At 37.1% G+C, this 25,592-nt stretch overlaps 2 protein-coding genes and 1 pseudogene across 3 annotated transcripts; 1 reads left to right on the plus strand and 2 right to left on the minus strand.

Annotated features, from left to right (window-relative positions):
* The first annotated feature begins 232 nt into the window (after positions 1-232).
* On the plus strand, positions 233-4,951 carry LOC114324114 (hsp70-Hsp90 organizing protein 3). Its single transcript, XM_028271845.2, has 7 exons — positions 233-1,552; positions 3,319-3,607; positions 3,734-3,819; positions 3,948-4,171; positions 4,284-4,350; positions 4,576-4,635; positions 4,746-4,951. Exons 1-7 carry the CDS (start codon positions 635-637, stop codon positions 4,857-4,859), a joined length of 1,758 nt encoding a protein of 585 aa, XP_028127646.2. The 5' UTR covers positions 233-634; the 3' UTR covers positions 4,860-4,951.
* A 354-nt stretch (positions 4,952-5,305) lies between these two features.
* Positions 5,306-13,774, minus strand: LOC114324113 (elongation factor G-2, chloroplastic-like; annotated as a pseudogene). Its single transcript, XR_014344891.1, has 4 exons — positions 13,331-13,774; positions 7,134-8,552; positions 6,193-6,705; positions 5,306-5,673 (listed from the first exon to the last, which is right to left on the minus strand). The product of XR_014344891.1 is annotated as an elongation factor G-2, chloroplastic-like (transcript).
* A 7,859-nt stretch (positions 13,775-21,633) lies between these two features.
* Positions 21,634-22,656, minus strand: LOC114324115 (21 kDa protein). Its single transcript, XM_028271846.2, has one exon. It carries the CDS (start codon positions 22,529-22,531, stop codon positions 21,893-21,895), a length of 639 nt encoding a protein of 212 aa, XP_028127647.2. The 5' UTR covers positions 22,532-22,656; the 3' UTR covers positions 21,634-21,892.
* Between the last annotated feature and the right edge of the window lie 2,936 nt (positions 22,657-25,592).

Consider the following 25,592-nt stretch of genomic DNA (forward strand, 5'->3'; position numbering starts at 1 on the left):
TTTTTAATATTTATTAATTATTTTAGTCAAATCCCATCTTCTCAAACGACACATTACTGCGGCAGTTCGACTTTTACAGCGAAAAAGGGAGTGTTTGGCAAGAAAATTTTTAACTTTTTTTAGGTTAAATTTATAAAAAAATAAAATAAGTTAAAATAGTTAAAAAGATAAAATGTCATATCAAATTTATAATTATTTTTTTTTTCTCACAAATATCACATCTAATTATAAAAAAATCTAATCATCTTCACAAACACAAAAAATTTAACCTACGAAAATAATCAAAAATTAAAACAGCTTCCTAAAATAATAATTTCCCAAGCATCCACGGAAAGATCCGAACAAAAATTGGGTTACCCGAGCCTTTCTATTGTTGTATCCAAACAACTCCTCCCATTCCACACGAACGCAGACATCGCTACACCCGAATCCAATCACACTCCATCCGCAACAGAACATTCCAGAAGCACCAACCACACACTCCAATCTCCACCGGCCTAGAACTCTCTCGTCTGTCACGCCCTCCTTTTAAGCCCTACCTTCTCTCTCCAGCATTTCTCTGCAAAACTCTAGAAAGAGAAAGAGAGAGAGATACAAAACAACACAGAGAGAGACAGAGCAATCGCAGACGATAATGGCCGACGAAGCCAAGGCCAAAGGCAACACCGCCTTCTCCGCCGGAAACTACGCCGACGCGATCCGCCACTTCACGGTGGCGATCAATCTCGCTCCGGACAACCACGTCCTATACTCCAACCGATCTGCCGCCTACGCCTCCCTCCACCAGTACTCCGACGCCTTGTCCGACGCCGAAAAGACCGTCCAGCTCAAGCCTGACTGGTCCAAAGGCTACTCTCGACTCGGCGCGGCTCACCTTGGTCTCCACCACTACGACGACGCCGTTTCATCCTACAGAAAAGGCCTCGAAATCGACCCTAACAACGAGGCTCTCAAGTCCGGCCTCGCTGACGCTCAGTCCGCCGCCGCAAGATCGCGCGCTCCTCCGCCGCCGTCTTCCTCCTCCTCTGCTGCCGCGTCTCCGTTTGGGGATGCGTTTACTGGGCCTGAGATGTGGGCGAAGCTCACCGCCGATCCGAGCACGAGAGTGTTTCTGCAACAGCCTGATTTCGTGAAAATGATGCAGGACATTCAGAGAAACCCTAGCAATTTGAATATGTATTTGAAGGATCAGAGAGTTATGCAAGCTTTTGGTGTTTTGTTGAATGTGAAGATTATGACTCCGAATTCGGCTGAAGATATGGACTTTCCTGATGCGCCGCCGCCGCCGGAGAGGAAGAGACCTGCTGAGGCGGAGCCGCCGAAGGAGAAGGAGCCGGAACCGGAGCCTGAGCCTATGGAGGTAGCAGAGGAGGAGAGGGAAGCTAGAGAGAGAAAGGCTCAGGCGCTGAAGGAGAAGGAAGCTGGGAATGCTGCTTACAAGAAGAAGGATTTCGAGAATGCAATTCAGCATTACACGAAGGCGATTGAATTGTATGATGAAGATATTTCTTTTCTCACGAACCGAGCAGCCGTGTATTTGGAGATGGGAAAGGTACGCTAGCATTTTGACTTTACTTTCACTTTAGTGTGAATTCGATTAACCGTTTTGCAAAAAGTCGATGTTTTTATAAATGGGTAGGCCTATAGCATTTACCTTTTTTGATTTTCAGGGTTTGGTGAATGAGGAAGAGGTGTATAGTTATTTTAGGCATTTACTACGTTTCATGGACTCAAAGTACAAGTACCGGGTGCACCTAAACTTAGTATATTAGATGTGTATCCTATAGTTGGATATGGATACGGAGATGCATACTGAGCACTTATATATGGTATAGATTATATAATATTTTTAGATAATGTTGTAAATTATGTAAAAATATATTTGAAATTAAATAGAATTTAAGTAAAAAGTAGAAAATTTCTATCTTTTCCTTGTGAATGAGAGGCTAGAAATGTTTATTTGATAGTGAATAAGAGATTGTATGTCTAAAATGGTACATGTGTTGGACATTTATACGCATCGGTAACTTTGTCATATCGGGTGAACATGGGTAGTTTGAGGGAAATAAAAGAGCTCATGTAGCACAAGGAGTGTAATTTAGTTTAGACAGTAGTTTTTATTCTTCTGTGTTTGTTTGTATGTTTTGAGGCATGTTGGGTGGCGTATTTTTTTCCCTTCTTTGGTTTGCCTTTTCTCCGCTTCTTTGCTTCATTAGTTGGCAGGAAGTTTGAATAGAATTAGTCTCATTGGATTGTCTTTATTGGTATAACTGTAAAAGTAGTTTTTCCTTAAAATCTAACTATAGTTCGTGGCAGAGCCAGGATTTTAGTAGAAAGGGGGCAAATACTAAGAAAAATTAGTGAGTTTGGTCAGTTTGGAACACAAAGTTTAGCTTTGTAAAACAAAATCAGCTATCAATATTTCAAACTATTCCAATATCATTACATGTTACTACAGTAAAACCATCTTAACATTCAAATATATAGAACTCCCAAGTGCTATGTATTTATGAAATGGACCAAAAAAAAAGGTCAATTAAATACACGACAAAAAGAAATATGTTTGTGGATCATTTTTCATTGTGTTACTTATTTGGTTGAATAGAGAAAGTTCAGGACCAGGTTTTGAGGGAAAACACTAAACGATCTATATCTAGTGGATAACCTATGCTTGGTGTCATGGGTGAAACATCATATTCGAGTCGTATGGTGCTGCAATGTATTGTTGGTTGATAATGTCAAATGGAACAAAGGGGAACGTAAAAAAGGGGCTAATATATTGCAGACAGGGACTTGTTTGATTCATATGCCGCAGGGTGGATTGTTTTGCAGTTGGTTTGAATTGCATGCATACTTAATGTCAGGGACTTGTTTGATTCATGTGTGGCAGAGTGGATTGTTTTACAATTGGTTTGAATTGCATGTATACTAATGTCGGGGACATGTTTGATTCATATGTGGTCTCAAGTAGTTGCGGGATGTATAGTTCTACCCTGGACCAATATGTTTGTACTTATTGATAAACGTTCTGTTGTCCAATTTGTTGCTGTCTAATTTGTGGCATGCACCTGTTTCTACGCCGATATACTTGTTTAATCAATGTACTTTTTTTATATTAATAATATAAAAAAAGTACATTGGTTCAATGATTAAACCTTGATCTAATAACCTTGAGGTTATGGGTTCAAGTCACGGGGCAACTATTTTGTATACTATGCTAAAGGTTAGGTGTGCACTCAATCTTTTCTCTCCTAAACATATATTAATGTGTACTAATTGGGTGGTGTTTTTTTTTTTTTTTATATATTATTATTTCAGTATGATGAATGCATTAAAGATTGTGATAAAGCTGTTGAGAGGGGAAGAGAGCTTAGGTCAGACTATAAGATGGTTGCAAGGGCCTTGACAAGAAAAGCAAGTGCATTAGTGAAGATGGCAAAATGTTCAAAGGACTATGATCCTGCTATCGAGACATTCCAGAAAGCTCTAACCGAGCATCGCAACCCGGACACATTGAAAAAGCTCAATGATGCTGAAAAAGCGAAGAAAGAACTAGAGCAACAAGAGTATTTTGATCCAAATATAGCTGATGAGGAGCGAGAGAAAGGTACTTTATTTTTTTGATTGGGAATATTCTTCTTGATTTGGGACCCCCTCTCTCTCTCTGTCTCTCTCCCGCGCACGCTATCTCTCTCTCTCTCTCTCTGTGCATAATATCTGTATTTCTGTGTAGGCAATGAGTTTTTCAAAGAACAAAAGTATCCAGAGGCTGTGAAACATTATTCGGAAGCTATAAAGAGGAATCCCAAAGATGCAAAGGTAATTAACTTGGTTTGTGTTTGGTTTTTAGTATCTATAAAAAGTACACACGCACATACAAGTACTAAGCCTAAAGTCATTTCTTAGATTAAACATCTTGTTTTGTGGTTTTCTGTCTCTTTTCCCAGGCATATAGTAACAGGGCTGCATGCTACACGAAACTTGGGGCAATGCCTGAGGGATTGAAAGATGCAGAGAAGTGCATTGAGCTTGATCCAACTTTTGTTAAGGGTTATAGTAGAAAAGGTGCAATTCAGTTTTTCATGAAAGAGTACGATAAAGCTTTGGAAACATACCAAGAAGGATTGAAGCACGAGCCTCAGAACCAGGAATTGTTAGATGGTATAAGGAGGTATGGTTACCTGGACGTAGTTACTATAGTAGTTTGTTGTTCTTGATTTGTTGGTGCTTGGCTTTTAGAATTTGCATAATGAATGGGATTTGTGTTTCAAAACTGTTTGCAGATGTGTACAACAGATTAACAAGGCCAGCCGTGGGGATTTAAGCCCTGAGGAAATGAAGGAGAGACAGGTATGTCTAATTTCAATGATGTTGGTCTGTCGGGTTCAAGCCCAAGTTCAAATCTATATAATAAAACAGATCCATTTTTTAAAATTGTCTTATGTAGCATAGTTGATGGATAAGATTGAATAAATCTAACGGCTAGTGTTGATTCTAGAATAAGGAAGTGCCTTCAGGCATAGCACGCACAATTTTTCTACTGGTATAGTTAATAAGTCTGCACCATCTTTGCAGGCTAAGGCGATGCAGGATCCAGAAATTCAGAACATCCTAACTGATCCTGTTATGAGACAGGTATAGTGTATGGCTTTAAAATATGTCGGTTCTCATTTTCATTTTCATTTTCATTTGAATCATTGAGTTCTCATATTGGGCTAATAATGCTGACTGGGGGTTATGGACAGGTGTTGGTGGACTTCCAGGAAAATCCCAAGGCGGCTCAGGAGCATTCGAAGAACCCTGCTGTGATGGACAAGATTCAGAAGCTGGTTAGTGCAGGGATTGTCCAGATCAGATGAAAATGTGGAAAGGGGCATTGGCATCTGTTTAATTGTTCTCTCCTACTGTGTATTTCTGTGGATCAATCGATAAAATCTATTCACTTTGATAATTTTCAAGTGTTGGAGCATTTGACTTTTTTTTATTTAATCTTGTGTCCCTGTTTTGATTCATGATGGATTTGAGAGCCCAGCCCTCTTACTTTCAGATTTATCACTAAGCTTTTTGTGTGCTTGGGATCAGCTGACCTAGTTGTTTTTATGAGAAAGTAGATACACTATCTACTTTTGCTTTTGGTGACTGGTATATGCATTGTTTTTGTTTGCAACTTGGGTGCTCTCGTGGCCAATTCTATTACCCTAAACAGTTATTATATTTTTATCAGCAGGTGAAGATGCCAAATTTTCATAATCGGGTTGACCTGGTTTTTGAATGTACATGAGTTACACTTAACTGTCGCTGGATGTATCAGAATCTGCATGTTTCACCGTCTCAAAATCACATGAACCAACATGAAATAGAAGCTTCAAGCTACATTTTTTTGTTAAGTTTGCTTGCGTTATATTCATGAATTTGGTAACAGTTAAGAATTGAGTTTGTGGGATTTCAATGACAAAAAATTTGAGGGACACCAGGTATAGGTGCCTCAAATCAGGGAAAACCAGATTAAGCAGCAACTGCGTCCTGTTTTGCTGCTAGCTGATTCTGGATGTGTTGAGGGACAACATCAAACCTGGCTAATTGCATAGTGTAAGAAGCCCGGCCTTTTGTCATTCCCCGGAGTGTACTGACATATTGAAACATCTCAGCTAGTGGAACCAGGGCATCGACCACCTGCAGAACCAGAAATAAAATCATTCATCAAAAGCAAGTTCAGTTACAAACACCAAAAACAACACTGCAGTTTTATATTGATGTTAGGAGAATGAGCCTATGTCACAAGTCCTGTCTTCAACTTTTAATAGTCATGTTTTTGACTTTTAATTTCTACTCACACGAGACAAGACAAGACAAACTATATTTCTAGGAGCAAACTCTGGGCGAATATGAAGTGGATAGATAATGTCATGCCTTGGAGATACAGAAATAGCAATTCAAGATCCATTCCGTGTTCAGGGCCTTTGTTATTTGTTCTTAGCCTACGTTGTTTTGGCACAAATTTTTGCGGTTCTTGAAAAGAAACTATTTGAGAAGGTTCAATTGTCCGAAATGAATTTCTAGACTCATGGATTTATCAATTCAATATCAACTTCGTAAAAAGAAGTTCATACGTTAATGGTGCCCGTGCCGGCACAGCAGGCATATTTGGACATGCAAGAATCAGGTACGAAAGAACCATGGTGTTTCACATACCTTGAGGCCACCAGGTTTGTCACCAAAGCGGTTGATTTGTCCTCTCCTTGAGTTGAGATCACCAATCACATCTCCCAAGTGTTCTTCAGGCGTTACAACCTCAACTTTCATTATGGGCTCTAGCATCTTCGGACTGGCTTTCTTCATACCTTCTCGGAAAGCTCCTCTGGCTGCAAGTTGGAATGCCAAGACACTCGAATCGACATCATGGTAAGAACCATCGACTAATACAACACGCACATCGACAACAGGAAAGCCCGCAAGCACTCCATTACTCATGCACTCTTCTAATCCTTTCATCACTCCCGGGATGTATTCCTTTGGTACCGCGCCGCCCTTGATTTCACTCTTGAATGCATATCTGCTACCTGGTTCCATGGGCTCAAACCTTACAGTGATATCAGCGAACTGTCCTTGCCCACCCGACTGTTTCTTCTGAATGTATTTCACTTCTGAAACTTTAGAAATGCTTTCACGGTAGTTTACTTGTGGCGCACCGACATTAGCTTCTACCTATGGTGGCAAGAAAGCACAGGTTGTGACAACTCAGATCATCACATCAAACACTGTTCTTGGAAAACCAAACAATGTAAATGATCAAATTATGAAGATATAGATTTAAAAATAGCATTTGCTCATTTACATGTAATTAAAAAAAAGATGGAAAACAAAAAAGGGAAAAATCATAATTTTGAAGAAATGAATGAGGATTTATCAAACCATAAGCATCATCTCATAAGTTCTTGCTTCTGTTTTCAGAAAAAGTAGGTGATAGATTTATTGTGCAAAATGATAGCTCACAAGTCACAACAGATGAATCAGCTTGGATAATATATATGATGTCCTGTATGTGTGTGTATGTGAGAGAGAGATTAAAAACGACCAAGAATGCAGCTAGAGAAACTGATGCCCAAAAAAAGCGAAGAAAAGCAGATATAAACCTTAAATTCTCTCTTGAGCCGATCAACAATAATCTCGAGATGCAATTCTCCCATTCCTTCAATAACTATTTGGTTGATCTCTTCATCCCGTGAGAAGTGGAAAGACGGGTCCTGTTGAGCAAGCTTGACTAAACCAGTCGACATCTTATCAACATCGGCTTTAGTCTTGGGTTCTATTGCAACCTTTATAACAGGCTCAGGGAAGTCCATCCTTTCAAGCACAATAGGCTTCTCAGGATCACACAATGTTTCTTTCTCCTGTAATGGTATCTTTCAGACCTGCAAGAGCAACAATATCACCCGCTAAAGCTACCTTAACATCCTCTCTGCTGTTGGCATGCATTTCTAGAAGTCTACCAATTCTCTCTTTCTTTCCCTTGTTTGCATTCAGTACATAAGATCCAGCTGTAAGCTTCCCAGCATATATTCTTACAAATGTAAGGGCGCCCACAAATGAATCGCTCATGATCTTGAAAGCCAACCCAGAAAATGGTTCTACATCACTTGCAGCCCTTTCAATTGTCACTTCCGGGTTCTCAGGGTCTGTGCCTTTCATTGGTGGCAAGTCAAGTGGTGAAGGCAAATAATCCACAACTGCATCAAGTAACAGTTGAACCCCCTTGTTTTTAAAAGCCGAACCACATAAAACTGGCACAAAAATACTTGAGATTGTACCTTTCCTAATTAATTTCTTCATGGTTTCCTCATCAGGCTCAACTCCTTCTAAATATCCCTCCATAGCTTCATCATCTAACCCAACTATGGTCTCTATCATCTGTGCCCTGTAGTCCTTGGCCAACTCTTGAAGATCAGCTGGAACATCTTCATACACGAACTTGGCACCCAATTCTTCTCCTGACCAGACCACAGCTTTCATCTTCACAAGATCAACAATTCCTTGAAAATTATCTTCTGAACCATTTGGTAATTGAATTACAAGCGGTTTGGCACCCAAATTTGTTACTATCATATCTCTTGTTCGGAAAAAGTTTGCCCCAAGACGATCCATTTTGTTAACGAAACAAATTCTAGGTACTCCATATTTATCAGCTTGTCTCCACACAGTTTCCGACTGTGGTTCCACACCAGCAACACTGTCAAACAAGCATATAGCACCATCCAAAACCCTAAGAGCTCGCTCAACTTCAAGCGCGAAGTCAACATGGCCAGGCATGTCAATTATATTAATCCGATGCTTGTTCCAAAATGTGGTAGTTGCTGCAGAAGTTATTGTAATGCCTCTTTCTTGTTCTTGCTCCATCCAGTCCATGGTAGCTGTTCCCTCATGTACCTCACCAATTTTATAGTTTCTACCTGTATAGTACAGAATGCGTTCAGTTGTAGTGGTTTTCACTGCATCTATGTGAGCTATGATTCCGATATTGCAATAGTCTTTCAAAGCTACTGCACGCTTTGTCTCTGGAGAATAACAAAGAAGGAACCCGTATTTGCTATGTCAGCTTGTATGTAAAGTGTCAACAATAAACCAAAGATAATACCATTTCAATGACCAAGCCTGTCATGTAAATGTATTATAGCAAAGTTAACATAGCTTTGCAATTGTAAGTCATATAAAGTTTCCAGATTATTCACACAGGTAAATAAGTATTTGTCACTTGGCACCTGATCATCATATCATCCAAATTCTGCATAAATATTTCAGATGTAACTACATCATCAGCATAGGCAGCCAAATTATGGATAAATATTTCAGAACAACACGACACGCATTAGAGTTTATTCATTCAAACATAGTAAAAAAATGCACTTGACAAATTGCTAGCAATGGTATTTCAATGCTTTTAAAACTTGAACCACAGACAATGTCAAGAGAATAAAACTCCACACAACTAGGTTTTAGGGGATTGTTTGATTGGGTGATTATAGCATAGGATTGGGATTATTAACCCATGGGACTCATATTCCATTGTTTAGTTGCAAAATTTTTATTATTCAGATTGCAAAGGCCATTCTATCCAACAAAATTTGACAGATTTATAATCCTACAACTAAAAACACAAAACATACATATAATTAAAATTATATACTTCCATATCTATTGCAAAACAAACATGAGAAGAGGAAATATCTCACTAGTCCAACTGGATAACCGATCCAACATTAATCTCATGGATTGTGAATCCCCTCACTATTAATCCAGCTAGTCAAACATACCCTAGATTTCTAAAGATATAGAAAATACCACACTATTCTAAGAGCATTAAAGACACAAATCCAAAATGATATTGGTTTACATTTTCCAAATTCTTTGTAAATAGTAGAGATAACAAAATGGGGTTATTTTAACTTTAAAACAAACAGCCTGTTAAAATAAATTGATGTATTACAAGATTGTTGTGTATATTGATATTTTGTTATGTTTACAATGATCAAATATATAGAAGAGAAGAAGGTAGTAGGTGAAGTGGTAGGGGATGAAGTGGAGGTGGTAGTGGTAGGTTAGGTGAGGAGGTGAGTGTGTGTGGTAGGTAGTAGTGGTTTAGGTTTAGTGGGTTTAACAGCCCCCCTCAAATTCAAGGAGGTTAGACACAAACCAACTTGAATTTGGAGAGAGTTACAAAACAGAAAAATAAACTGATAAATAAAATAAAACAGGATAGGAGACACGGTATGGTCGTGTCAGACCGTTGTAGCAGACAGTTTACGGGGTCATGTCGGACCGTTGAAGCAGACACTGTGTGGTCGTGTCAAATGTAGAAGACAGTTTACGAGGTCATGTCGGACCGTTGTAGCAGGACAGTTTATGGGGTCATGTCGGACCGTTGTAGCAGACAGTTTACGGGGTCATGTCGGACCGTTGTAGCAGACACTGTGTGGTCGTGTCAGACCGTTGTAGAAGACAGTTTATGGGGTCATGTCGGACCGTTGTAGAAGACAGTTTACCGGGTCATGTTGGACCGTTGTAGCAGGACAGTTTATGAGGTCATGCCGGACCGGTGTAGAAGACAGTTTACGGGGTCATGTCGGACCGTTGTAGCAGACAGTTTACGGGGTCATGTCGGACCGTTGTAGAAGACAGTTTATGGGGTCATGTCGGACCGATGTAGAAGACAGTTTACGGGGTCATGTCGGACCGATGTAGAAGACAGTTTATGGGGTCATGTCGGACCGTTGTAGCAGGACACTGTGTGGTCGTGTCAGACCGATGTAGAAGACAGTTTATGAGGTCATGTCGGACCGATGTAGAAGACAGTTTATGGGGTCATGTCGGACCGTTGTAGAAGACAGTTTATGGGGTCATGTCGGACCGTTGTAGAAAATTGTGGTGGTGCACCAAGGGGGCGACTTAGGGAGTGCGCCATGAGCGACTTATACATGATACTGTGTATAACCCCCCCTCAAACTCAAATAGGTGTGAAGATAGAAACCTATTTGAGGTTGAAACAAAGGGATTGATAAAGCTGACCAGTGTAGAAGACACTGTATGAGTGTGTATATAGGCTGCCCAAAAAATATACATGGATGTAGATATCGAGCCCTCAAAAGTCGTGCCCTCAAAAGGTGTGCCCGCACCCTCAAAAGGCGTGCCATCAAAAGGCGTGCCCGAATGCATCAAAAGGCGTGCCATGAAAAGGCGTGCCAGTTTGTCGGCGAGAAGAGGCGCGCGATGCGCGTGGCTGCCTCGGCTATTTAACCAAGACAGAGCCTGAGGCCGAGGCAGAAGCAAAAAACCTGCGAAATTCGCTGAAAAACTCTGCCGTTTCTGATAGAGAGACTCTGTAATACTCTGTTGCCCAGAAAATGGCTTCGTCGTCCCGTGGCCTGCTCACTCTCTTTCCCGACCTGAACGAGTCCACAGGAGAGAGAACTGGTGCGGTGTCCCGTGAACCTCAACCAAACACCACTGGGTTTGCTCCGTTGAACTTTCCGATGCAGTCGGTGGAGCAAAAAATGGCAGTGCAAACGGATGTGGAGGCGAATCAGTATACTTTGAAGGCATGTGTGGAGTCCATGACGGCGGTCACAAACTTGTCGCACCGGCTGCAGAGTAGGACAAATGAGGTGCAGCAATTAAACTCCCAGCTGGCTCTGCTCCAACGCATGTATAAGGATGCGCGAGCAGAGATAAGCGTGCTAAGGGCAGAAAACAAGGAGCTGAAGCGGAAGGCCACCGTGATGTTCCGATTTGGAGGGCCGCCATATGCTGCAGTGGAGGAGCAGGGAGTAGTGATCGTGCCCAGTGGAGTGGGAAGTATGGAGGCAGCGCCGGGAAGGGACACCCAAGAGAAAAGCAAGAAGAAGAGACCTGCAGTAGAGTAGAGAAGAAAAAATCCCGCCGTGGGTGTGGTTTGTTTTGTTTTTTTTTTTTTTTTTTTTGAATGTAAAATGGTGATCGGGGTGAGCCCCGAGATGAATAAAATGAGTTTGGTCTGCAGTCCGCTTCGTCTGTTTTGTTTTTTTTTTGTTTTTTTTTTGTTTGTTTGTTGTGTTGTTGCGGAGTTTGAAAAAAAAAATATAAAAGAAAGGAAAAGATATAAACATATATATAGAAAATAAAAGAAAGGAAAAAGCAGAGGAGGCTGGGTGGACAATAGTAAAATAAAAAGAAAGGAAAACAGACGGAATGGGATGATTAAAAAACCAAAAGAAGGCATGGGTGGGTAGAAATGAAATAAAATAAAATATGATGAAATTGGTTTCCACTGAGATCAAACCACCAAATGGGAATGGGTTTGGACAAAATAATAATAAAGGAGTGGAGAAGGTTGGCCCACGCACACACACAGTGTATGATGGATTTTATATATATATATATATACTGAGAGAGTGGGGAACAAGTGGGGAATAATGAATATAATGAAAGTGGGTGCATAGTCGAGAGACGGTGGAGGGAAAAGGTGTTCATTCCAAGGTGGTGGGGTTTGCCCGAAGAGCGTGCATGGGGGGACATTATTCTGTGTGGCGCACGGGGGTGGAAAGAGGTGTGCCGTGCCAGAGTGCACAAAGAGTGCACGGGGTCGGACTGATATTTGTGTCCGTTATGGTGGCGGCAAGAGATGCAAATTGGAAAGGTGTGGGAAGAGTGCACAGGGCAGGACTAAAGGATTCATCTCTAGGAAAGTGAAGTCCAGATCGAAAAATAGAGCAAAGCACATATCTCTGGGGAGGACATGGGGAGGACACCCCAGCAGCCCCCTGTTGGTGTTGTTCGTCTCTGTCAACGAAAGAGAGAGCCCAGCCGAGCCCGAGAGAGCACAGGATGATCTCAGCCGGGTAGAACCTGATGACCGCCGGAGAGAACACGTGGGCGGGCTGACGGTATCGGAGAACATGGAGATCGCCACCGGGGCAGTACGGTACGACCCAACCCAGAAACGGGTCAGGACGGAGAGATCCCAGCAGGCACGACGGTCAGCGGCGTGGAGAGAGCATTTCTCGACGACTTTGAGAGCGAACGGGCAGCGGGCAGACGGGTCGATGGACTGGTCGTGGACGAGAAAGACCGTGCCCATGGCTCTTTTTCCGAGGACTTTGATGGCTCTGAGATTGTCCAGGTCTAATTCCGGCGAAAATGGCTCCATTTGAGAGAGAGAGAGAGATTATAGTTATTGTAGTAGCAGAACTTGGTGGTGAGAGAATCGCAACGGGGACACTTCAAGGACTGGCGGTTCGGTGGGTTGTGGGAGGACAACAGTGAGAGGAGGGGCAGTGGTGGTGGACTCGAAGAAATTTCAAGGTATGTGTAGAAAATTTTAGCGGATTAGATTGAGGTCCGGCGGGCGGCTAAGGTGAGGTTGCCGCCCGCCGGGAAAGCGAAAATATTATATTCTAAACCTGCTCTGATACCATGTTAAAATAAATTGATGTATTACAAGATTGTTGTGTATATTGATATTTTGTTATGTTTACAATGATCAAATATATAGAAGAGAAGAAGGTAGTAGGTGAAGTGGTAGGGGATGAAGTGGAGGTGTTAGTGGTAGGTTAGGTGAGGAGGTGAGTGTGTGTGGTAGGTAGTAGTGGTTTAGGTTTAGTGGGTTTAACACAACCAAATGTTCCCATTTCCAGCACACAACAAAAATTGATCTTGTTAAAATTTTCAATCAGAGAGTGAGAATTGAAACAACTAAAGAGGAATTTATCAAAACTTACATCCAAATTCACAAATTCAATCAACAGAAACCACTTTCAAACACATTGAATATGAAGTTAGCGAGAGAGAGAGAGAGAGAGACCTTCGGCGACAGCGGCCATGGAGAAGACAGAGAAGTTGCATTTCTGTTGATTTGGTGGAGTTGAGATCTTGGAAGGAGTGGTGGAGCTGAGACGGACGCCTCCGAAGAATTCAGAGAGAGAAGAAGAAGAAGAAGAGAGAGAGTGGCTGCGACGGCGGCGGAGAGCGGTGGTGAGACCGAGGACGCGGCGAGGAGAGAGTGGCAGAGGGCCCCGAGAGCCATTGTTGAATTTGCCAAGTGATGAAGCTGTCGAGGCCGATGACATTCCCACCGACTCTGCCGCCATTATTTTCTCTCTCTCTCTCTCCCTCTCTCGTCTGGTGGTGCTTTTTGGGTTGCAGTTTTTTTTTTTTTTTGGACATGTAAATAAGGAAGACAGCAAGAACCAGAAGCTAGAGAAACTAACAATCCTCATGTAAGATTGGGTGATCTCCTTTTCGGACTTTTCCTCCTACTCGGAGAGGTCATCTTTTTGAACAAAGTGGTCAGAGAGAATATTTTTCATATACCTTACACATGAACTCCGTCTTACATCATGAGGTGCCTATAAATAGCACCTACCCGTAACTTTACAGGGATGAATTTTGGAGAGATGACTCTTGGGAAAGAACTAATTTTTCATCTCCAATATCAACCTTGAGAGTAAAAGTGAGAGATCTATGAGAGAGTCTTGCCATTATTTTCTTTCTAGCTACTTTGCCTTCTTCATCCAATCTCTAATCTCCATCATCTCCTTTACTCTTGTGTTCTTAAGTTGAGACTATTAAATAATCTAAGCCTCTCATCATATTCTAGAGAATTTGAAGTTGTTCTTCAAGGATCTTTGAATTTTCCAATAACGTTCTTGAACCCCATCATACACCTCCAAAAGAACTGCTAGAGAAGAAAGGGAAACAGAGACCCAATCAAGCGGAAGATGACCTCTGAGATGTGCCTGGGCAACCCAATGAACAACCCTGTTAGCTGACCTACGGGTCCACGAAAAATCAAAATTTTCCTGTGTGCCCAATAGTTTGATATCGAAGAAAATGGCTGCACAATCCCACGGGGGGTCGGTTTCAGAAACACTGAGCTGAATCACAGATTGGTTGTCTCCTTCAATCACTACATCCGACAGATTGCAGGATTTAGCCAACTGGCAAGCCAAACAACAAGCAAGAGCTTTCCCTTGAAAGGCCGAGGAGCAAGGCACTGTCATCACTCTCCCGTCCACAAGCTTGCCTCTCCAGTCCCGGAGAATAACTACAATCAACGCAATATGTGTACCTTTTCGGATAACCACGTCGCAATTTGCTTTGAACTTCCCAACTGCAGGCGGATGCCACCGGGACCTATCTTCATTACTCCCTGCAGAAGGCTGGTTTGACGGGACAGAATTAAGGCTAGAAATGTTCTCAAATTCATCCTGGGCCATCTTGATTCGGAACAGAGTTGACAAGGGGTCTACGGGCCGCTGATTAAACACAAAATCATTCCTCTCCTTCCAAATAAACCACCTTATCCAAGCGATGGCACTGAAGAAACTGGTACGGTCTTTTGAGTTATCAAATAAACCCATTAAATCACAAGACCACTGTAAGACCGAGTGCATAGGCTGCTCCTCAAATATGAAATTAAACTCCCCACCAAACCACACCGCTCGAACCTAATCACAGTCAAATAGCAAATGTTCAACAGTCTCCTGTTTCACATTACAGATCGGGCATATAGCAAAAGGAGCACACTTTCGACGATGAAGATTTACCTTAGTTGCAAGGGCATTCTTACACACTCTCCACCAAAAGTGACGAACTTTCGGAGGGACATTCAGGGACCAAATGAACTTCCAGAAATTTTTTGGGAGTTGGAAAGACGAGGATGGTGAAAGGGCCAAAGTTTGAGACCTCTCCAAACCCACTATGTGATACCCGGATTTAACAGAAAAGGCCCCAGTAGCTTTATGGTGCCAGACCAAAGAGTCTTCGAGATTCTCCATGGGCACTGGAATCTTGCAAATAGCTTGACACTCCACATCAGAAATAACATTATTCAAAGTATCCACTTTCCAATTCCTGGAAGTTTGGCCTATAACATCCGCCACCTTATGAACCACACTATTATCTGGCCTCAAAGTAGAAATCTTGAAACCAGGTAAACTCGGAACCCACCTATCTTCCCAGAATGATATAGACGCCACATTATGGGCCTGCCAACGAACTCCTTTCAATAAAACTTGCCTTCCTTGAATCAAGTTGGCCCAACCCCAAGAGGCCCTCCGCCTTTGAGAGGCATTGAGGAAATCATAATGGGGAAAATAAATACCTTTTAACAGTCTAGCACAAAAAGAGTTTGGGTATTTCAGTAATTGCCAACCTTGCTGGGCTAGAAGAGCTAGGTTGAAGTCATTGAAATTCCTAAAACCCAATCCCCCTTGACTTTTGGCCACAGTTAAATGCCGCCAACTGATCCAATGGATGCCCTTCCCTTCCAGGTCACCACCCCACCAGAAATTACTAATGTAGGAGTTAAGCTTGTCGCAGAACTTTTTTGGAAATGCAAAACATGCCATGGCGTAGGCGGGTATTGCTTGGACAACAGCTTTAATCAAAATTTCCCTTCCCGCATAAGATAACATTTTCATTTTTCAACCCTGTAGTTTTGATAACACCTTCTCAAATATGAACTCATAGGCCTCAGCTTTAGACCGCCCCCAAAAGGAGGGTACACCAAGATATCTAGCATCTGTTGGCGTGAGCTTAAGGCCTGAAATCTCACAAATTCTGCTCCAAGATATCTAGCATCTGCAGTTTGAGGTTTGGGTTTTTCAATTTCGGTTGATCTGAGCCGGAGATATGTGTGGCCTCAAAATTTGATAAATGCCTATTTTTATTTATTTATTTTTTTTAAAAAAAGGCCAATTTATTAGTTTATTGATTTATTTGGATCACATTATCTTTTTATTTATTTATTTTTTAGACTGTTTCAAAAAAATATCAAAAAATTAGTTTTTTTCTTACTTTTCAAAATAGGCCAAAAACTAATGGATATTATTTTTTATGGTCCCTAATATTAAAATTTTATAGCATAAAGAATATTCAGTATTTTCATAATGTTTAAGATCCCTCAATATCGATCTAGAGAATTTCTCTAGACTTTCTACTCTCCAGAGAAATTCTTCCTAAAGAATTTTTCTCCAGATAAATTCTGGGAATTTCTTTCTAGAGAATTTATTCCCAATGAAAGAACCTCAGCATTAACAAGAGAAAGAACTTTAAACTAATTACTATTTTTTCAAAAAAAAAAAGATTCAAAAAACAAGTTCTAAAAAATGAACCAAACATCTTTGTTCACAAATTTCTCCGTGTTTGTTCACAATTTTAAACCAGATAAAATTATTTTAATCAAACCAGGTAAATTTTACTAACTAAATTAGAGAAATTTTAGCCCAAATTTCTCTGTATTTGTTCATAACTTTAAACTAGAGAAAATTGATTCCAATGTATCCACATATTTGCACCAAACAAATCTTGCAGCAAAAAGAAACCCCTTCATCAGTTCTTGAAAATCATCTAATATAAAATCTGATACATGAATCATATATAGACATTGTTACCCAAGTAGATCAAGAAGTGATCTAAAAAAAATTATTTTAACTAATCAGAGAAATTTTAGCACAAATTTCTCTGTAAATCTCTTTCTCTCTCTTTCTACTATTTTAATGTAATACAACCCCTATGTGCTTCATTCTCACACCTCACGTCTATTTCCCTTACACACAAAGAGAGAGAAAGACAAGACAAAGCAATTCTCTCTCAGATTTCTTTTCTCTCTCTCTTGATTTCAGTGTCTATATCTGTAATCTCTATCTCTTTTTATTCTTCTAATTCCAATTTTCAGATCTCAATCTCACTCTATAAAGACCTCATTTTTAAATTGTATTGTACTGATCATGGCAAAGCACTGCTTTGATCTTTTTCCCTCCTTGTAATTTTTTTTATTCATATGGTTCTGAAAACCTCATAAAAGTATCTGTTATGACCTACTACTTTTATATAATTCAAAGTTTAATCTTTCGTGAGTTCATGATTGTACATAATCATGAGTAGATTTTATCCTCTTAATACTTTTGTACCAATTTGAAGAAATTTGATTTCTACTTATTGTTTTAATTCTTGCAGCGAGGGTTGGGTCATCTTTGTTAGTGGAGTACATGAAGACATAGAACATGAGGATCTACTAAACATATTTACAAAATTTGGAGCAGTTAAAATTTTGGATCTAAATTCGGCTCGTCGCACTAGTTTTCCCAAGGCAAGCAATCATCTTGATATCACTATTTTAGCAATAAAACCATATCGAATTCCTCTGTCGTAGTCAATGCTCAATGCTAATGAAGCTCCGAACAATGTTGCGAACGAAGAGAAAAGAGAGAGAGGGGTTGTTTGGTGCAAGAAGAGAGAGGAGAGAGAATGAGATAGTGGCCCTGTTTGGTACAGCTTAATTTCAGCTTATTTCAGCTTTCAGCTTAATTTAAGCTATTTTGATGTGTTTGGTTTAGCTTATAGCTTATAGCTTATAGCTTATAGCTTTGTGGAAGTCAGAAAATAGCTTATTCTTTAAGTGGGGCAGGAGATGCTTTAAGAATAAGTTGGAAATCAGCTTAAGCTGAAAGTTATAAGCTATAAGCTGTTTAGGCATAAGCTATAAGCACTTTCTCACAGCTCTACCAAACAGGGCCAGTATGTGTTATACATGAGTGTGGATGAGTGACTTTAGACTACAAAAAAAAAAAAAAAACTTATTGTGAACCTCTCTCATTACTAAAAGTTGGAGAAGGATGTTAGACCAATTTTCCAAAAACTAATACTCCATCCTAAAATATTAATCCCTTATTTCAATTTTCATTATCTCAAATATTAATACTTTTTCAAAAATCAAGAATTAAAATAATATGATTTTTTTTTAATTTTTCCTTCTTTTAAATTCATTAATAAATATTTTTTGAAATATAATAATTATACTACCAAAACATACTTTTGGAAAGTTCAGTTTGTTTGGTTTCAAGATTCAAGATTCATTTTTCAGAAATTAAAATTTTTTAATTTTTTTTTTCATTGAATTTTTTTTTTATATTTTAACCATTTTTTTTTAAATTGTTAGATACACCTAACATAAATACATTTAAAAAGTATAATATTTGTTAAAAAAATCTTTAAAAAATTCACTAAATAACCAAAAAATACAAAAAAAAAATTGAGAATTTAGTATATTTTTGTATTCTTGTGTATTTATTGATTTTTTACAAATATTTTACTTTTTAGATTCATCTAAGTAAGGTGCATCTAAAAAAGTAAAAAAAAATGCTTAAAATTTTAAAAATGTTCATTAAAAACAAAAAAATACGAAAAATAAAAAACTCGATTTTAAAAAAATTGAATTTAGAAAATTTAAACCAAACACAGCAAATTTTTGAAATGTAATAATTATATTACTAAAAAAATTAAATTTCCCTAAAAGAATTAATATTTTAAGAAAGAGGGAGTAATATTGAAATTGGCCTTGGGATTGATCAAATTTTATTTCCATTTTCATTTTTATTTTATTTATTATTATTATTATTATTTTATTGCAAGAGAACTCTCCGGAACTCAATAGCACCCTCTCCATTTTTATTTTTATTTTTTATATTTTTAATATCCTCTTATTTGGAATTATAGGGTAAGAAGAATTTTTTTTTGGGGTTAAATTACAAAAAATCAAAATCAAAATCAAACTTTAAAACTTGTAATAAAATAAACATCAAATTTTTAATTTTGTTAATTTAAGCCATGAATTTTTTATTTATTTATTTTTAATTTAAATTATTTGTTTGTTTTCATTAAGTAAAATTGATAATAATAATAAAAGATATTTTAATTATTAAACTCAATTAAAAAGGATATTTTAGACATTTTATATACACTTATATTGAGTTTCATGACTAAAGTACTTTTTTATATGGTATTTGACAAAAATAGATTAATAATTTAGATTGAAAATAAATATAAAAAAAAAGATTTAAATTGATAAAATTTAAATTTTATTTTGATTTTTTTTAAGGGCTGCAGAGATGCCACGTATCAAATTTATATCCTCAATTTCTGTTCAAAAAAAAAAGTGGGATTTTCTATCCAAAAAATAAAAACTGTTTTGGTGCTGGCTGTGGCCTAGGCGGCCCACTGTATTTGCCCACTGGATTTTCAAGTGATGCATATTATTCTAGCCTTTCCTTCAAGACTCAAGTTCAACCTGTTAAATGTGGGCTGGACTGCATCTGTGGTTAGGCCTAAACGGGCCGTCCCAATGTCCTCCGCCTCGCCCTAGTTGTGTATACAGATAAGATTATTATTGATTGATGCGTCACTTTCAAACAAGTATGAAGGAGAAAAGTAATTTATAAATAGAATTTATATATATGGGAGCAAATTAAAAAAAAAAAGATAAAAAATCTTAGAGTTTTGCGTATTTTTTAATTTAAACTGTAAGGCTTTAATTTTGACAAATTAAATCTTGGAGTTTCTTCCGTATTTTAATGTGAACCTTATGTCCATATCCGTTTGATTGAATTAACGGAATCTGCGCAAAATTCTCAGATTCAAATATATATGTTTAAACACTTGTATCTCTCTTGTCGTAACTCCGTTTCACCTTATTTTTGCGTCGTTGGATTCACCACATTGCCTAGTTTTCATTCTATCCCTCATACGCCTTATTCCACCTCGTTTTGTATGCCATTGAAACTCCGAAAGTTGGCCAAAAATAGGATTTTTCTCTCTTTGGGTAAATTTTTTAGATTCAAATACACATGTTTAAGTATTTGTATCTATTTAGTCGTAATTCCGTTTTGCCTAATTTTTGCATTGTTAGATTCACCTAATAGCCTAGTTTTCGTTCCAGTCCTCATAAGCCTTGTTCTACATCTTTTTGAATACTGTCTGAGCTCCGAAAATTGGCCAAAAATAATTTTTTTCTCTTTGGGCAAAATTTTCATATTCAAACCCACATGTTCAATTACCTGTATCTACTTCATCGTAACTCTGTTTCACCTCATGGACTAGTTTTCATTTCACCTCTCATGCGTCTTATTCCACCTCTTTTTGCATGCCACCAAAGCTTCAAAAGTTGGCCGAAAATAAAATAATATTTGTTTCTTCCCTTATCTATCTTTTATCGCCATACTTCTTCCTTCCTATTTTCTTTCCACAATTATTCTCTCTTTTCCTTTTCTTTTTCCTTCATGGCCCTTCCACCGAGCTCGTGGTGGCCATCGAACCTGTGACGGTAGCAGTGTCGTCGAGTACGAATATATATTACTTACAAGAACGGAAAGAAACATAAGAGTAGGAGAAGGGCTATGAGAGGAGAGGAAAAGAGAGAATAATTGTAGAAAGGAATGAGGAAAAAAGAAGTATAGAGATATAAGATAGACGAAGAAAGAAAAGGAAACACAGAGAGAGAGAGAGAAAGAAATCTTATTTTTGGCCAACTTTCGGAGCTCCGACAACACGCAAAAAGTGGTGGAACAGGACGTATAAGAGATGGAATGAAAACTAAGCCATGAGGTGAATCCAACAACGCAAAAATGAGTTGAAACAGAGTTATAATGAAGAAGATATAAGTGCTTGAACATGTGTGTTTGAATTTAAAAATTTTGCTCAAAGAGAGAAAAATCTTATTTTTGAAATTCCAACGGCACACAAAACGAGGTAGAACAAGGCGTATGAGGGATGGAATGAAAACTATGCAATGAGGTGAATCCAACGACGCAAAAATGAGGTGAAATGGAGTTACGGCGAGGGAGATATAAGTGTTTGAGTATATCTATTTGAATCTGAGAATTTTATCCTGATTCTATTAGTTCAATCAAACAGATATGAACGGAGGGTTCATATTGAAACATGGAAGAAACTCTAGGGTTTAATTAGTCAAAATTGAAATCCTAGAATTTAAATTGAAAAAACGCAAAAGCTTGAGGTTTTTTTTGTAATTTGCCCTATATATAAAGTGTATATCTTAATCTAACCTGAAATTACATAAGATTAACATATGCAAATAAAATTTTTGTATAAAATTAATGTAGCAAAATGATGATGTGATCTTTTGAGAATTTTTTACTTCAAAGTAAAATATCCATTATTATTGTTTAATTTTAAAAATGGCACTCTCACATAATTCTTGTTGAATTTTATGTAAAAATTATGTATGCAATTTTTTTTTCCCAATAATTAACAATAAATAAATTACTCAAATATTGTTACCGACTTCAAAAAAATTTACTCGAATAATTGTAGAAAATAAAATGTCTGGATTACATTCATTTTGAATGTAATTCACATCATATTAAACTTAAATTTATATCATACATTTATTTTATTAGGATATATGAAGAGAGATGAAACTGGTAGATTATTGTTTCATCCAAAACATCTGGTCACAAATGACAATTCTTTCCCACCTCCCAAATTTCACACCATAAAAATAAAAATAAAAATAAAAAACAGAAACAGAAAAAACATTTCTAATAGCAGCAGAGCAAATCAAAATTCAGCCCCAGAGATGGGCATCACCTTTCAAAGTTAGGTGGTCTTGAGAGCTAGCATAATTGTTAACCAAAGCCAAACCATTGCTAGTCAAATGTGCCAATTTCTTGACAAGCCTCCTCACTATACTCTTCACTTGCCCATTCATTGCCACCCCACCAAACCCATCCATACACGTGTCATCATCGGTCAACGCCGCGCTCACCCAAGTCTGGGCATTACTCATTTCAAATTCAAAATCAGAGCCGCCTCTACTACGAGTCAACTCGTCCACAGATCTTTTTAGCTCGTCCACTGAGTCACCCATCACTTCAACGCAATCGGCCAGGGCAGCTGCCTCACCGGAGCGCAAATTGGGGTTTTTTGACAGGTTCAAGATCAATTTTGAGGTGGATTGTGCGGCCAAGAGAGACACGGAGAGGGCGGTGATGGCTAGGATTTTGGGGCTTGTTTGGATTTTGTTTGCATATTTTGATAGGGACTTGTAGCACAATTGAGGGTACAATGTGGTGGCACATGACTTTGTGATGTACTCAGTATTGTTGTTTGTGTTGTTGGCCAAGCATGAGTTCATGGTGGTTGTGAAATGGAGGAGACTGAAAAGTGCTGCTAGAGAAATTTGGTGTAATGATGAACTTTTCATTTCTGTTTGGGAGAATTGATGATGAGGGAAGTTTTGATTAAGTTAAGGTGGGAAATGAGAAAGGGATCCAATTTATAGGATCTTGCGTTAGTTCTACAGCATAAACAAATGACATCAGCTATGTTTGGCATTAATTTTTTGAGTTAAAATAGTTACCAAAAAAAAAAAAAAAAGGATTAAAAATTTAATAAGATAAAATATCATATCTAAATCATAATTATTTTATTTTTTCTCTCATAAAATTTTAAAAAGTCAAAAAATTCATTCTAAACGAGACTTTTTAATCTCATATTAAAATAGTCAAAAAATCAAAAAGTTAACTCACATTCCAAACGAAGGCATAATAGATCACAAAACTACTACAACATCATGCTTCTCATATTATAATCTCATCTTTTGTAAATATTTGGTGATATCTTCCTCTTAAATCATATATTGTTCAAGTGATATTACGTACACAAAATTCATATATAAAAATATATCAAGTAATATTTATTCTGTGATCAAGGTTGATTTTAAGGGGTTGTTTAGAATGACCTAAATAAGTGTATTTTTTGTCTTTTTACAAAAATATGTGTAGAAAAGTAAAGAAGTGATGAAAAAAAGATAAAAAGATAAATTATTTTAATATTGTCAAACTTGACCTAAATATGAACTTGATCCATACATTTATTTTTTTTGAACATTTTTTTAACACCAATTATATGCACATATCTTTCCCGATATTGTTTTTGTTGTTGCCAAAAAACAAAAAACAACTTGCATGATAGAATGAATTTGGCAGATTGTCTTCTTATGTAAGCAGGGTTGTCACTTAGAGGCAGATGTGACTTCCCCCAGATGGAGAGATTAGGTTAGTTGGAGGGTCACGATCCTATAATCATTAAGATCACTCAGTGTGGGGTCACGATCCTATAATCATTAGTCTTATTTGGGATCAGACTAATTTAATAATTTTTTAATTATTTAGTTAAAATATGAGTTAAAAAAATTAATATGTTTGGGATGATTTTTTGACTTTTTACAAAAAGATGTGTAAAAAGTAGAGAGAAAACAGAATCTTTGCCTGCGTTTGGTTGTGTTTTGTAAATGTGATTTGAGAGTATGAGTTTTATTTTGAGTTTGTGTGTTGTAGAATTATGATTTGAGTGTAGAAAATTTGTTTAGTAAAGAGTTTTGAAAATAGTTTTGGAAAAGAGGTTTGATTTGAGTAGGGAATTGTTGATGTGACATTTGATATGTGATACAAAAATTTACAACTCATAACTAAACATACAACTCAAAATTATTTTAAAACACATAAAAAATTTAAAAAAATTCAGAAAATATTTTTCCCGAGTATGTAAATCAATTGCCAAAAAAAAAAAAAAAAAAAATCTGGAATTCAAAGGACATTCGGGTGGACAACCGGGTGGTCTTCTGGGTGGACTTCCTCAGGCAAAATTTTGACAAAAAACGCGACCTGTGCATCAGAGTTCTCTGTAGAGAGTGTGGAAAATTGATTTCAAAACCATAACCAATCATCATACTCAAACACACGTGTAGAAAATTGATTACAAATCACAACCAAACATAGCCTTTAACTTTTTGGTATGAGTTGTTGACTTTTTAGCTAATTTAATAACTTTTTAACTTTTTGACTAAAAAAGATGGTTCCCAAACGAGGCCTAAGAGCGAGGATTCACTCAGTTATACTAGAGTTTGCAGTTGGATTTCTAGGGCTTAGCATAAGTTGCATTATGGTGATATGATAGAAGGAAAATGAGTGGGAGCACTAATTAGTGCTCTCACTAATGATGTGGTAGTAGGTCTCATCATGAATGATTTGATATTTTAGTATTAGTGTTGTATTTTTTTCTTTTTTGATGTTCCATGTCATTAGTGGTATTTTTAGAGCTCTAAAATTAGTAGTCTCTATCATTGTTGATGATAGAAATAAAGATAAATTACAAATATATTTTTTAAAATTTATTTAAAATATAAATTATTTTTTTTGATTTAAAAAATTATAAATACTTTCTTATCAGAATTTTTTATTTAACAAAATTAATTAAAAAAGTAAAATTTCTAACTGTTCACCTATACAATAATAAAATTATCTGAATTATTAATTGAAATAAAATTTTAACATTATTAAAAATTATTAATTAACTTGATAATTTATTAATAAAATGCCCTATTTGTTATAAAATTAGAAACCTTAGGGGGGCATAATGTAATTTCTAAAACCACATAGGGCAATTTGTAATTTAAGTAAATCGCAGGGGATGTATTTGTAATTTACCCTAGAAATAATTTATGATGTTGGGTTCTTGTATTATTAATTAAAAGAATAGATTGATTCAATAATTGTAATTATATCATTGTATTATTATTATTATTATTATTATTATTATTATTCCAAAAGAAAATAAATGGTATACTTTTTTAAATCAAATTCATTTGTATTTTTTTAAAAGTCAAATACTAATAAATTGTATAATTACGATTATCACATAAATCTTATTTTGTATAAATAATTTATATTCAAGTGTTACAATATGAACGATATAAATTATCAATATGAAGTTGTGGTGAGTCTCCAGATCTAGTTATTGTTGAAGGTTTTTAGCTACAAACTCCAAAATGGTTCCAATTTGCATTGGTAATCCTAGAGCATCATGTAGTATTTTCACTCGGTGCTTCAAACTAATGATATAATTAAATTTTTTACAAATGAATAATACTGATCCACATTTATTAGATAATTAAGAGATAAAAAATGATTCACTTAACGTGCATTATGATTTTTCATTGAACGAAAGTATGGTACTCATATTTGATAATTTTCCTAATTTGCAACTTTCACATTTTAAGGTAGTGAAACTTTTATCTCCATCATCTCTAGGGTCTCCTTCGACTAAATAAGTTAATTTAACTAAATAAATCAAAAGTAAAAACTTATTTATCTTCAGTTAACAAATAATTAAAATTTTAATTTTTGCACTAACAAAAAAAAAATGTTTAATAGTCATTAATTGTACAAGCTTTTTTAAAAACTAAAAAAAATTAATTATCAAAT

Source organism: Camellia sinensis, chromosome 11 (assembly GCF_055761805.1).
Source record: "Camellia sinensis isolate YWXY chromosome 11, ASM5576180v1, whole genome shotgun sequence".
In the NCBI taxonomy this organism is placed as follows: domain Eukaryota; kingdom Viridiplantae; phylum Streptophyta; class Magnoliopsida; order Ericales; family Theaceae; genus Camellia; species Camellia sinensis.

Bases quoted from the DNA above. Each gene is read 5' to 3' on its own strand.
- LOC114324115 (XM_028271846.2), bottom strand. From the start codon at position 22,531: ATGAAAAGTTCATCATTACACCAAATTTCTCTAGCAGCACTTTTCAGT.
- LOC114324114 (XM_028271845.2), top strand. From the start codon at position 635: ATGGCCGACGAAGCCAAGGCCAAAGGCAACACCGCCTTCTCCGCCGGA. The intron at 1,553-3,318 runs GTACGCTAGCAT...TTATTATTTCAG, and splicing joins TGTATTTGGAGATGGGAAAG to TATGATGAATGCATTAAAGA. The intron at 3,820-3,947 runs GTAATTAACTTG...CTCTTTTCCCAG, and splicing joins GGAATCCCAAAGATGCAAAG to GCATATAGTAACAGGGCTGC.